A 14,957-nucleotide genomic window follows, 5' to 3' on the forward strand; every position below is an offset into this window, starting at 1 on the left:
CAAAATTATTTTCGAGTGTGAGGCGCGAGGCCCTGTGAACCGCGAGGCCGTGGTTCTAACACCGCCACTGAGGAAAGGAGTCATCTGATGGACACATAAAATTGGTATAGCATGATGATTAATACTTATATCGTCATAGAACTGCCATGCAAACATAACGTGAAGAGTAGTGGGTTTCTATCCAGGCGGTCTTGCCTGCCCCAATAAAGCCCCAAGTGCCTGCATGACTTGACTACTTTACGTGAGTTTCAATATATGTAAGTATATAACTAGTTGGATACAAAAAGAGATCCGCTGAGATCCGCTGATCTTTCACCGGTTCCTCTCAGGGTTGGGTGTTTCCTCTTCTGAACTGGTGGTAGTGCTTATTTGACTATCAATAGGTAAGTGTAATGGTGCCATATTGAATAAAGGAATTTGTGTTTGATTTTTATAACTTCTGATAAGCTAGAGAGATACTTACCAACTTTTCGTATGAAAAAAAAATACATAGTTTCGAATATCCAGATAAATGAATTTACCAATACCATTTTATGAGCAATCTGCACTTTTCTTGGTGTAGATAAGTTTTTTTTTCCGGCATATTTCTTTATCTGAAACAAATGCTTTCAAAATTTCATCTCTATATCTTTATAATGTGTACATGAAAGTATATTTTACAATCTAAAGTAGACCTTATTTATGTAGACTGTACAGTTCAAAAAACATTCGATTCTTGCGTAGCCGTTGACATTCGCATAGCCCAATGAAAATATACAAAGGACACTATTAAAAATATAATACATTTTTGTAGCTGAATTCGATTTATCGTTGGGATTATAGAGATAATATGACATTTTGATAGGACTTAATATTAAGATTAAACCTGAAAAAAAAATTCTGATGTAAATTTGTAGCATAACGATATTAATCATCTATTCATCATCTAATTATGGTATTTAAATTTACAGACATATTCCTAATACTATTGTATTGTTCAAGTAGTAAATCGGGCTGGATGTGTAGGCGTAGGTCCCTTCCGCGGTCGATTTGAAACGCAGCGGTACGATGCCATACAGCCGAGTCACACGTAAAATCGATGCCATTGTATCATCGATTAAATATAGTTCCTTGGATCTCTTCATATTCTGTCAAAAGAAATTCTGTTATAGCACGACACAACTTAGATGTAGCATCGGCAAATTCAATAAAACCGATTACTGCCGATTTACACAACCGATAGAAATAGCTCCCCATCGCGCCATTCGACGTTATTCGTCGCTATCGATTCTCGCGTCAGTTTAACTCGAGAAAGCAAGTGCATTTAAATCGACGTATCAAATTCACGAATATATTAGGTCATAATTATGATATTACAAGTTATTACGTTTGTATATCATATTCACATTTCACATAAGCAATAAATATTGACAATTTGGAATGGCGTACTTAATTCGGATATAACCGGTTTTACGAATTTTGCCGATGCTACATCTAAATTTTGTCGTACTATACACTTGTCCTAATATTCGATTTAGTATTAATTATATGTAACCTTTTCTTAAGTGTTATATTTTTTTCATAAATAATGATTAAAGGAATTAATTTCAATGTTTTTCTATATACGTTTACATTTTCGAGATATATTTTCACAATGGCCTTAGTCATTTGTAGAGCAAACACTATGCGTTATGATCCTATCGGTTTTATATATAAGGCGTATCATGGATTGATCTTAAAAGCTTGATACAATGTAATTATACACTAAACTAACTGGCACTCCGACCTTTCATAGATAATACAAAGACTATCATACAAAAACACTCCTCTCGTACGCTCTTAAAGTATATATAATAACATTAATTTTGTTTTAATATATTTAAAGATCTTTTTTGTTTGTTTGTCTGTTTTAGGCTTACGACTGCGCATGTTTGCATTTGATAAAGAAAACATAGTATAAACATTCTCTATACCTTACAGCGCTTAGGAGAAAGGAAGAGTGGCTTTTTTTTATTATTCTTTATTGCACAAATAAAACTTGTACAAAGGGCGGACTTAACGCTATAACAGCATTTTCTGCCAGCCAACCCAGATTATAATATATTTGTTGGGTACAAAATATTTCCTCAATGTCACGTGCATGTAGTGTAGCTTTCTAACAAGATTTTAAACTAACATGTTATTAATTTCGGGATATTTACCATGTTTTTTATTTTTGTTCGGTGGAACTGTCTTATCTACGAGTGTCCTGTTCACGGAGTCTCGTGACGGAATGTCGAAATATCGAGCTCCACCGAACAAAAATAAAAAACATGGTAAATATCCCGAAATTAATAACTTTAATTATAGCTTTCTAACAGTTTAATTTTATCGAAGTGATAACTTCTTATAGGAACCTCTCCCAAACCGTTTCGTTACGTAACGCGTTACGGCGCCAGTCTATCTGGCTTCCCCTTTCTCTTAATCATACGGCAGCCTACCGCTGCCGCTGCTCTTTCTCTCTTACTCTAACCAAATTAAAAAGAACAATTTAGATTAGTTTATCTCTTCTGCCGAGAGTCTCGAGTCGCACGTTTATTTTTTTTATAAATGGATCATTTGTTTCGCAGGATAAACCTTCCATATAAACAAAAGTTTACCTCTTTATACCTCTCTATATATTTATAAGCTACGGATATTTGTTAAAGGATTCGGATGCTATGTCTTCTAAGATATACAAAATATAATATGACATCCATATGACTGCTCTTCGATTTCAGTAAGAATTCATTTCGTATCTGACATATGAAATGTTGACAAACGACTTACCTACAGCGATTCGCTATCTTTTTCCTGTAGCCTTGTTTTGTTGTTTCAGCTTTTTTTAGTTATATGGTGGTGATGGTAAAGTGTCACCACCGCCCATAAACAATGGCGCAGTAAGAAATATTAACCATTCCTTACATTGTCAATGCGCCACCAACCTTGGAAGCTAAGATGTTATGTGCCTAGTTACACTGGCTCACTCACCCTTCAAACCAGCTTTAATTTGGCGGTAAAATTACTGATAAGTGGGAGGTACCTACACTTACGGGCTTGCACAAAGTCCTACCACCAAGTAAATATTTACTGGTACAGAAATACTGTGATAGAAATTCTATCAAGACGTACCGACTCTTCCCTTTTTGATCTCGCTAAATCACACATTTTATTTTGCTACAGATAATGCAATGCTATGTAAGGTTCAGAATTTAAGATTTATCACGACGAAGATGCTTTTAGGCGGATCTGTAAGCAATTAGAACATTATTGAAACCTTTTTACTAACGTCATCATTATTCATTCATTCTTGGTGGTAGGACTTTGTGCAAGCCCGCCTGGGCCTACCACCCACTCATCAGATATTCTAACGCTAAACAACAATACGCCGTATAGTTGTGTTCCGGTTTGAAGGGTGAGTGAGCCAGTGTAACTACAGGCACAAGGGATATAGCATCTTAGTTCCCAAGGTTGGTGGCGCATTGACGATGTAAGGAATAGTTAATATTTCTTACAGCGTCATTGTCTATGGGTGATGATAACCACTTACCATCAGGTGGCTCATATGCTCGTCCACCAAACTATTTTAGAAAAAAAATATTCAAAAACAACTAGTTATCATAATATTACTTTACTTACTTACAATCCGTACTTAGAATGGTAACTTTACATCATATACATTAAACTTATCCATCATATTATATTATGTACTATAGTCATTAATATAGATTGTCGTTGACTAAATCAAAAAAAAAAAGAAAAAATGTTCCTTAACATATAAAGTATAACACGAAGTTTATTTAACATAAAATGTATTAGTTTAAATGCGTACGTACGATTCTATAATAAAATGTGAAGTAAGATAATACTAGTCATTAACTATTTACTCAATTGTTTTATAATTATGGATTATGTTAGTATGTCATGCTACGAATGTCAAATAACGTTATACTCGTAAATTACTGTTTGAGTGACTTTTAAGTATGTCCAAGTGTTTGTTTGTTTTTAAAATCGTTACAAAATCGATACCCCTTTATTTGTTAACTTACAGGCTGAGTATATTACATATATATGTATATAATTGTATTTGACAAACATGACTTTGTATTTCTAAATGTTGAAAAAGAGTAACTGCTGAGTTTTGTGCCGGTTCTTCTCGAAATAATTTGCATTTTGCATGAACCTGTGGGTGATTTACTTAATAAGTATAGATTCAAAACTGCTTGTAATAGACTACTTGAGTAATATTTTGATTTTGATTTGGAAAATTACACTATAATAGCAACACGCTTTGATCAATGAAAGAGGAAGTATCTTTTAATGCATATTTTATAAGTGAAATATTTCGTCTATAATCTGTGTTCACATAACTTAGCTTGCTTATAATGTTTACTTATATATTATATGTGTCTTTAGTTATAATCTGTTTTGTGGACGATAAATAAATAAATAAATATGAAGCTGTGTGGACTGTGGAGCACCTAGTACATGGATAGTGGGGATTATGTCTTTAGTATGCAAATTTTTTTGCAAATGCGGTCAAAGTGACAGTATGTGCAATATATTTTTGATAATCCTGACTTTGACAAATAATTTACTAAGCCGAGACCAACGTACACGGTCCATACCAAAACGGCATATTCGAGACGGTTGCAAATAAGAGCTATTCCCAGCCCTGAGACGGGCAGTAAGTAAACGTATTTTTAAAAGGGAGTTAAAAATACGTTTTCAGATTTTTTGCTGTTGTTATTGTGTTTTCATTTGAGTAAATACTTTTTTTGTAATTTTGTTTTATGTAGTATATAGACGTAAAACGTGTTTTATTATATTTTGTAACTCCCTTTTAAACTTATTTGGCTTTTTTATCCGCTTGTCTCTTAACAAATTGAAGTATATAATGTAGTCAAATAAATAATGAAATCCAACTAATTTATGTGGCCCACACAAAGAAAGTTTAAAAGTAATAGCATGAAATAAAAAAACAAAATGTATACGGAACACCCAACCGAAGCGATAATTAAATCTAAAACACTGTTTATTTAATATTTAAATTGTTTAACTTGAAAAAAGCTTACTTAAACTTAAATATATCAATATGATAATGAAATGAAAAGTTATTTAGTAACAAAAATCTTTATACAATATATGATTATCTACTAATCTAATATTATAAAATGCCTGCCCCTGTTTTACGCGTAAAAGAAAGGGAAATCAGACTGGCGTTATAACGCGTTATGTAACGAAACTATTTATCCTTCTTTAAGAAATCATCACTAAAAAAGCATACTAACATCAAAAACAACCGATTAATTGAGAAAAAATCAAGATTCGCATTCGATTCAGTGTGTGACGTGTGTAGCGTTTTATCGAATTATCGGTCAACACTATAATTCGTGTCCACACTCGACAACACTGCAATGCGTTTTGTGTCAAACTGTCAAAGTCAAAACGCAAAACGTAGTGGTTAATGGCTATCATATTTTATATTCTTTGAATTTAACTACCAAGTAGTTACTTATTGCTTAAATAAATTAGTAATTTTAAGTTTAAAATCATGGCAGATATAGAAAAATTATCGATTGGTGAGTACATGATTTTCTCTCAAATAACCTAAGAACAATAACATATGCTAGTGACATACTATTAAAAAACGTTTTATAGGAGAAATCTATACTTCCGAGAAGACCGGCGATGATAGTACTGGAGATGGTACAGCAGAAAAACCATTTAAAACTATTTTGCAAGCCATGCGACACGCTGGCAAGGAACCATTTCCGACCATATACGTGGACTCCAAAGATGAAGGAAAACAGTACGACGTAGCCGCAAAATCGCAGTTAAAGAAAATCACTAAGATATGGAGTCGGGAATGCTACAAGGCTGTTGAGAAAGCAAAGGTGGATGATGATAATGTTGAAAAGAGACAGCAGAATTTGGAAGAAGCTAAGAAAATCATCTTGAAAGAGGATCCTTCTCTGCCAAAAGCCACAATTGTGAAAATACTTTATGGTAACCTATTTTATTTATTATTTGTGGTTTATAAAGTTATGAAATACTACATAAAATTTATTGAATAAGAGAAATGTATATATCAATAATATATTTGCTGTATTGCATCATCAATTGGATGCACACTAAACATTTTTTTTATCAGTAATACAAATATGGAATAATTATTCATTGTTAGGAGCAAATGTTATCTGTTATAAATGACATTTGAAATCAAATTAAATAGTACAAAAGCAGGGTGTCCATACTAATACTATAAATGCAGAAGTAACTGTCTATCAACCTGGTAGCTTTTACAGCATTTTCAAGCAGAAATTTGCTATGAGATAAGCTTGAATCTCAAAGAGTCATCATAGGCAACATTTATTAAACCTAATGACTAACAATCAAACCTTAACGGAAAACAAATGTTTAAAACTAGTTTATTTTAAAACAACTTGACAAATACAATATTGGCTACAACTAATGATACTGATAACAGTAGCTAGAACATTTGTATATTTTCAATGAAGTAGGCATCTCTATAACTACCAGTAATATTTCATTTCTGCAGTAGTTTTCTCCTCACAATTGTATATTACCGTACATTGAAATGTTTTGTATCATTTCAGCGGCTGAACATAGAGGTGAAAGGATATGTGTACGTGGTTGGGTCCATCGTCTACGTCGTCAAGGCAAATCATTAGCTTTTCTTACATTGCGTGACGGTACTGGCTACATGCAATGTGTCTTACATGGCAATCTCTGTCAAACGTATAACGCTTTAGTTCTGTCCACTGAGTCGTCAGTCATTCTTTATGGAAAACTGGAAGTTGTACCTGAAGGAAAGTCAGTGAGTGAACAAAGTAATAATTACTGTATGATTAAGCTTAAATAAAACTGTTACATTCAGGTGTATATCCTATATCAATGGAAATAGAAATAAAGATAAAGAAACCTTAGATATACGTATTTCATGCAATTTGCTAATAACTCAGCTATATAGTTCACTACTAAGAGTTTATTATTAATGTATCTTTATTTACAGTAACTACTTATTTCCACTTTAATTTAACTTCCAACATTACAATAATAGTTTCGGTCACATTCAAAACACACTTTTTTTAAATCTGTGTATCACAGATTAATTAAGCTCAATTTGCTGCTATTGTTGGTATAGGGTATAGCTGTACATTCATTCATCTTTCTATAGCTCTATGGGTCAAAACTCCGAGCAAGAAGAAATTTTTGAAAACACTACACTTTGTCCTGCAGTTGTCTCTGTTTTGATTTCCAATCTACAAATCTCGCTAACCTTGCCTCTGTAATATAATATGACTATTATATGACTCATGATACCGTGTTATATGATATGGAATATGTAAATCTGCTTATTTCTTTATGCCTCTTGCTATTAGAGTAGTGTATAGATATCAGAGTTATATATTTGTTATCTCTCTCAAGGCACCGGGAGGTCATGAGCTGACAGTAGATTACTGGGAGCTCATCGGTCTGGCTCCACCTGGTGGCGCTGATGCTATATTGAATGAGGACGCTCTGCCTGACGTCCAGCTCGATAACAGGTCAATCTTGTGTGAATGTTTTTATTGCTATCATTCAATTTAAAATTTTTGAATTAGAGTGTTGCTAGTTATTAAATTTTTATGTCAATTTATATAAATGATATAACTATAATTAGTGTAAATATTGAGCTACTAAAACTTACAACATATTTTATCTATGTTCTATATTAATTGGATTACTCGTTTTTTGGCAATTGTCATGGCACAGATCAGTAATAAATAAGTTAACAGATTTGTTTTAATATTTCCATGTATTACAACTGACATTGTCCAACATGAGTCGAGATGGCCCAGTGGTAAGAACGTGTGCATCTTAACCGATGATTGCGGGTTCAAACCCAGGCAAGCACCGCTGATTCATGTGCTTAATTTGTCTTTATAATTCATCTCGTGCTCAGCGGTGAAGGAAAACATCGTGAGGAAACCTGCATGTGACAAATTTCATAGAAATTCTGCTACATGTGAATTCCACCAACCCGCATTGGAACAGCGTGGTGGAATATGTTCCAAACCTTCTCCTCAAAGGGAGAGGAGGCCTATAGCCCATAGGAATTTACAGGTTGTTGTTGTTGTTTGTTGTCCAACATGATAATAATGCAAGTGTTACACATGCGCGGCAGACACATCATGATCCGCGGCGAGAACACGACGAAGGTGCTCCGCGCGCGCGCCGCCGTGACGCGCGCCTTCCGCGAGCACTTCGCCGCGCGCCTCTACACCGAGGTGGCGCCGCCCACGCTCGTGCAGACGCAGTGCGAGGGCGGCTCCACGCTCTTCAAGTTCGACTACTTCGGGTAGGCCGGCCGACTCACCTAACCCCCCCCCCCCACACACACCCCCCCCCCCCACCCCGCTGACGCCCGTGTGCCCGCAGGCAGCAGCAACGTGCGCCGCACACGACCGCCCCCCCACACCCCCCCACGCCCCCGCTGACGCCCGTGTGCCCGCAGGCAGCAGGCGTACCTGACGCAGAGCTCGCAGCTGTACCTGGAGACGTGCCTGGCGGCGCTGGGCGACGTGTACTGCGTGGCGCAGTCCTACCGCGCCGAGCTTTCGCGCACGCGCCGCCACCTGGCCGAGTGAGTCCTATTCCCTACCGCTGATTCAGGTCGGTGGTGGTGGTGACTTCCGATCTTGTACTTGGAATATCATGATCAGAAACCAAACCTAGTACATCTGGAGCATGGTTGAAAAAGAAACTACTGAGTTTCTTGCCGGTTCTTCTCGGTAGAATCTACTTTCCGAACCGGTGGTAGCTTCACTTAATTGTTAAATGACGATTCAAAAATGCTTGTAAAAGCCCACTTGAATAAAGTATACTTTGATTTTTGATTTTGATTTTGGTCGGTATTGGTCATAAAACTGACTATATTCTATCTATCACAGATACAGTCACGTGGAAGCGGAATGCCCCTTCATCAACTTCAACGATCTGCTGGATAGGATCGAGGATCTCGTCGTCGATGTCGTCGATAGAGTTCTGGCATCGCCCGAGGGTCACTTGGTGTATGAACTCAACCCCAATTTCAAGGTCATTTATGAAATTTTAAATACCTATGTTTAAAATAATCTCATTACAATAAGGTCTAAACTTAAAACTACAGGTAGAAGAGAATATTCTTAATGCCCAGTGTGGTAATTGTGATGAATGACGATTTTAATATTTCTCACAGTGACAATGTCTATGATTAATTGTGACCACTTACCATTAGAAGGCCATTTACTACACTGCCTACTTTTTAAAAAATATAACAATGCCATTTGGGTATAAAATATTTGCCAAGGGTTTAAATTTAAATTAGTTTCTCTTCAAGCCACTACAGCCTGACAGCTTTGAGCTTGAGTTAATATGACGTCATCGCTGGACATCTAAAAACTATGCCTTGGATACACTATGGATTCTTCCAAGAATTAAAGTGGAAATATAGATATATTTTAATAAAATCCTATATGGAAATATAGAGTTAGGTAGAATAGTTCTTAATGATATATTAATTAAGAAGTACTTCCAATGGCATATCCATAGATTGCCCCACTCTGACCCAATGGTAGAAAAGTCTTGATACATTGGATATCCTTCCTAAAGATACAAGACTTTATAGGTGATAAAAAACGTGGAGTTGATACCTATTGACTTCCAAGCAGGATATATTAATTTAAATAATTGTATTTAACTAACTTGGCTTTTTATTTTTTAAATGTCGAAAAAGAGTAACTACTGAGTTTCTTGCCGGTTCTTTTCAGTAGAATCTACTTTCCGAACCGGTGGTAGCTTCACTTAATTGTCAAATGACGATTCAAAAGTGCTTATAAAAGCCTACTTGAATAAATTTGATTTTGATTTTGAAATTACTTTTTCTTTATTCCAGAAACCCGAAAAGCCGTTTAAGCGTATGACGTATGAGGAAGCTATTGAATATCTGCGTGCCAACAACATCACTAAAGATGACCAAACTTTCTATGAATTTGGAGAAGTAAGTACAAATACAGCTCTAACACACACATACATACTGCAGTTATCAATAAACCTGTGATATTCAAAATAAAATATATTCTAAATATATGCTAGATTATTAAAACTAAAGATTTTTGTCTAATGATAATGTCTTGATAGATAAACAAACTCAATTAGTATTTACTCAAGCTAACCCAAGGACATTGGGATCTGTGACTGAGTCAGTCAGTCAAAGAGTTTTTTGTTATAGAATCCAATACACACTTAAATATTACATTAGTATATGACTGTGTGTACTATATTGTCACCAAATTGCAAACAATATTGTGCCATCAAAATATGCAGATACATTAATATAACTCAAATCAAGTTATAGACAAGATATAGCACTTACTGTACTTGGTGATAGAGCTTTTACCACCCACTCATCAGTTATTCTACCATCAAACGACAGTACTCAGTATTGTTGTGTTACGATTTGAAGGGCGAGTGAGCCAGCAACTACAGGCGCAAGGGACATAATATCTTAGTTCCCAAGGTTAGTGGCGTATTGACGATTTAAGGAATAATTAATATTTCTTAAAGCGTCATTGTTTATGGGTGATGGTGACCACTTACCATTAGGTGGCCCATACGCTCGTCCTCCAACCTATACCATGAAAAAAATAGCTAAGGCACAGATAGATCTGGCGATACAAAAGGAATTATTAAAAATAAAAGCTCCAGCTTTATAAGCTAGATGCTAAACCAATAATTACATTATAGTTACCAAAAAAAAAATTAGTCACTACAATTGACAATATCGACTCATTGATTAACTAGATCATCATTTAATTTCCACAGGACATTCCAGAAGGTCCTGAGAGGAAGATGACTGATGCGATCGGTGAGCCCATACTTCTCTGCAAGTTTCCAGCTGAGATCAAATCATTCTACATGCTCCGTTGTGAAGATGACAAGCGTCTAACTGAATCTGTTGATCTCCTGATGCCGGGTGTCGGGGAAATTGTCGGCGGGTCCATGAGGATGTGGGACCACGAAGAGCTGATGGAAGGTGTGTTTTGTTATTATAAAAAAAATAGAGAAATATTAGTAGTGAAACTTACTGAGACCTAAGATTTCGGGTTCAAACCCAGGCAAGCACTACTATATATATGTACTTAATTAGTGTTTATAATTCATCTCGTGCTCGGTGGTGAAGGAAAACATCGTGAAGAAACCGGCATGTGTCTAGTTTCATCGAAATTCTGCCACATGTGCATTCCACCAACGCGCATTGGAACAGCGTGGCGGAATATGTTCCAAATTCTCTTCTCAATGGGAGAGGAGACCTTAGCCCAGCAGTGGGAAATTTACAGGCTCTTACTTTACTTTACTAGTAGTAATCTTGCGGGAACTTACTTTTTATATATTAATCTATGACAGAAACATTTTTTCACAATATCATATATATGATATATAGCATTCTGAACCGTTAGTATCTTAGTTGACCTTGCAAAATGATTCAGAAGTACTTGAAAGAGCCAACTTGAATAATTGGTATTTTGATATTAATATGTATATAGCAATATATTATATAAAGTAAAAAGTTAAGTAAACTTACTTAATTTTATTTACTTTATATAGCAATATATAATATGGTTATGGCAATATGGCTGATTGTATCTGCCATATTTTTGTCTTATTTACTTTATATAGCAATATATAATATGGTTATGGCAATATGGCTGATAATAGCCGCCATATTTTTAAGTATGATGTGAGGTATCCTGATATAAATTCGTTGCAGGCTACAAGCGCGAGGGCATCGACCCGACCCCTTACTACTGGTACACCGATCAACGCAAGTTCGGCTCCGTCCCGCACGGCGGCTACGGGTTAGGCCTGGAGCGCTTCCTGTGCTGGCTGCTCAACCGGTACCACATCCGGGATACCTGCCTCTACCCACGTTTCCTGGAGCGATGCACGCCCTAAATGACATCATATCTTCTTTAACCATCATAAGCGATTATTATTTAATTCTGTTAAATTTTAACTTGAATCCATGCATCTTGAAATCAAACTGTCACTTAAAAATTATATCTGTTGCCTATCTGTTACACTTCTAAACCATTGAAGTGAATAAGGATATACTCTTAATAAGAAAGTATAATATAACCTTGTCCTCTCAAGGTCACTATCGGCCCAGTGAAAAATTTTCTTTCAGAAATTAAATTTATAAAAATTTTGGGCATATACATATAAGGTTTGGTCAGCTTTTATAATTTATTAAGTTGGATAAGTCCCACTGTTATCCCACTTACTGGATAAAAGTAATGTAAATTATTCTATTACGTACAGAGAGTTGAATCATACAGTTGATGTTTATTGAGTTAAATTATAGTTAGAAGTTTTGTTTTTATTTACGATCTGTAATGCATTTTTTTTATTCCAGAGAATACTGTTAGTAAATCGTTTCATATTTTAGTCTTACGATCGCATTTACTTTGGGTTTGTATATACATATATTTTAATATAAAGGGAGGCATGTATTTTGAAAGTAATTTATTTTGACAGACATTTCCATACCGCTTTTAATACTTACAAGTCATATATCAGAATGTAATCGTTGGGCGATTGATCGTTAATGCAAGTTTTGTTAATAAGTGAAAATAAAGCTTCGAGAAAAATTTTGTTTTTTTATTTGGCTAATCCACAAATCCGTAATTAGTCCAGTCCTCGTGTATGGATAGGAACGCTGGGTCGTTAGAAAAAGGGCGATTTTTTTAATGTGGCAGAAGCGACGATGTTGTGATGAAAGATGTTTGGAGCGAGGAGGATATATATAATACAAAAAAAATCGACTATATAATCCTGAAAGTAGCCCCTAACAGTAACATTGCTACGTAGCTATAGACTGCGTCGTGTAAAAAGAACGCTGGAAGAAAGCGGAGGGGGTGTGCTTGCGCATGGGTACTATCGAGCAAGAAAGTACTAGGCATATTATTTATTTTTAAAGTAGCCTCGCTCGCGGGTTTGCAAATTAAATAATGATAGGCACACCAATAAATATAATGGACAGAATATAATTAAATAGAAATAAAAACGTGTTTGATTCAAAGTAGAATATTTAATCTAATTACAAAATTAAAGGTGTGGTAGGCAATCCTTTTTCAACGTTATGTGACGTTGCAATTGTGGATAATTCTTTTATAAAATGTCAATGTCTGTTATTGGTTTTTATTCAGTTCTTTTATTTTTGCCGCTAGTTAGAAAGACAGTAAGAAATTCCGAATCTTTTAAACCTTTTAAAATTTAGATTCAAATCATTCTGTGCCAATCTATAAAACCGATAAATAGTCTAGTGCGCAGGTTGACTGCTAGCGTTCTTTTTACATGACGCGAGCTATAATAACAGTAAAAGTGAGTTTATTCTTTGCTTTTGTATGATCACGTGAGCCTAAGAGGAGATACGTAACTAAAAAAGCATGAGCGTAGAGGGAGGGGAAGAAAATTACCCGACGGTTGACGGTTATGAGGAAGACTGATGACCTTTAGAGGAATATCCGCACGTTCAGAGGAATGTCCGCACGTTCGGAGGAATGTCTGCACGTTCGGAGGTATGTCCGCACGTTCGGAGGAATGTCCGCACGTTCGGAGGTATGTCTGCACGTTCAGAGGAATGTCCGCACGTTCGGAGGTATGTCTGCACGTTCGGAGGTATGTCCGCACGTTCGGAGGAATGTCCGCACGTTCGGAGGTATGTCTGCACGTTCAGAGGAATGTCCGCACATTCGGAGGTATGTCTGCACGTTTGGAGGTATGTCTGCACGTTCAGAGGAATGTCCGCACGTTCGGAGGTATGTCTGCACGTTCAGAGGAATGTCCGCACGTTCGGAGGTATGTCTGCACGTTCGGAGGTATGTCTGCACGTTCAGAGGAATGTCCGCACGTTCGGAGGTATGTCTGCACGTTCAGAGGAATGTCCGCACGTTCGGAGGTATGTCTGCACGTTCAGAGGAATGTCCGCACGTTCGGAGGTATGTCTGCACGTTCAGAGGAATGTCCGCACGTTCGGAGGTATGTCTGCACGTTCAGAGGAATGTCCGCACGTTCGGAGGTATGTCTGCACGTTCGGAGGTATGTCTGCACGTTCAGAGGAATGTCCGCACGTTCGGAGGTATGTCTGCACGTTCAGAGGAATGTCCGCACGTTCGGAGGTATGTCTGCACGTTCAGAGGAATGTCCGCACGTTCGGAGGTATGTCTGCACGTTCAGAGGAATGTCCGCACGTTCGGAGGTATGTCTGCACGTTCAGAGGAATGTCCGCACGTTCGGAGGTATGTCTGCACGTTCAGAGGAATGTCCGCACGTTCGGAGGTATGTCTGCACGTTCAGAGGAATGTCCGCACGTTCGGAGGTATGTCTGCACGTTCAGAGGAATGTCCGCACGTTCGGAGGTATGTCTGCACGTTCAGAGGAATGTCCGCACGTTCGGAGGTATGTCTGCACGTTCAGAGGAATGTCCGCACGTTCAGAGAAATGTCCGCATGTTTAGAGGAATGTACTCGCGTTTACAGAAATGTCCGCCCCTTTGGAGGATTGAAAAAGTATCCATTATTATTATTGAAAACCGAAATAAGAATACATATTTTTCAAATGTTGGTTAAACCCCTGTATAATAAAATTTAATATTAATTTTCTATTTAGACAGATGTTCGGATCTGTAAACAGTTAATAAGTTATTATTCGTGAATACAATAGGTTTTTATTTAGCTAACCTGCCTGTGGTAATATTATCCTTGTTTTATATTATTTTATAACTAATGTCATATGTCACTCTTAATTTTGTAATTTATCTAAGGCCTTTAATTGTGTGCAACATGATACTTCGGTCAAGAACAACAACAACAACAACAACAGCCTGTAAATTCCCACTGCTGGGCTAAAGGCCT

At 36.6% G+C, this 14,957-nt stretch overlaps 1 protein-coding gene and 1 long non-coding RNA gene across 2 annotated transcripts; one reads left to right on the forward strand and one right to left on the reverse strand.

Moving 5' to 3' along the window:
* Window positions 1-469: 469 nt before the first annotated feature.
* Window positions 470-3,828, reverse strand: LOC124533247. The gene is made up of 4 exons (XR_006966683.1): window positions 3,637-3,828; window positions 953-1,127; window positions 675-865; window positions 470-593 (listed from the first exon to the last, which is right to left on the reverse strand). It is a non-coding gene; the product is annotated as an uncharacterized LOC124533247 (long non-coding RNA).
* A 1,572-nt stretch (window positions 3,829-5,400) lies between these two features.
* On the forward strand, window positions 5,401-12,690 carry LOC124532914 (asparagine--tRNA ligase, cytoplasmic). The gene is made up of 10 exons (XM_047108031.1): window positions 5,401-5,579; window positions 5,659-6,006; window positions 6,618-6,838; window positions 7,450-7,568; window positions 8,189-8,362; window positions 8,519-8,647; window positions 8,955-9,099; window positions 9,938-10,042; window positions 10,867-11,077; window positions 11,813-12,690. The coding sequence occupies exons 1-10, from the start codon at window positions 5,552-5,554 to the stop codon at window positions 11,995-11,997; spliced, it is 1,665 nt and encodes a 554-aa protein (XP_046963987.1). The 5' UTR covers window positions 5,401-5,551; the 3' UTR covers window positions 11,998-12,690.
* The last annotated feature ends 2,267 nt before the right edge of the window (window positions 12,691-14,957 follow it).

Source organism: Vanessa cardui, chromosome 10 (genome assembly GCF_905220365.1).
Source record: "Vanessa cardui chromosome 10, ilVanCard2.1, whole genome shotgun sequence".
Classification (NCBI taxonomy): domain Eukaryota; kingdom Metazoa; phylum Arthropoda; class Insecta; order Lepidoptera; family Nymphalidae; genus Vanessa; species Vanessa cardui.

What these genes read in the sequence shown, in the direction of transcription:
- LOC124532914 (XM_047108031.1), top strand. Translation starts at nt 5,552, where the DNA reads ATGGCAGATATAGAAAAATTATCGATTG. An exon ending in TATAGAAAAATTATCGATTG is followed by an intron (nt 5,580 to 5,658) that starts GTGAGTACATGA and finishes AACGTTTTATAG; the next exon opens with GAGAAATCTATACTTCCGAG. An exon ending in TTCAAGTTCGACTACTTCGG is followed by an intron (nt 8,363 to 8,518) that starts GTAGGCCGGCCG and finishes GTGTGCCCGCAG; the next exon opens with GCAGCAGGCGTACCTGACGC.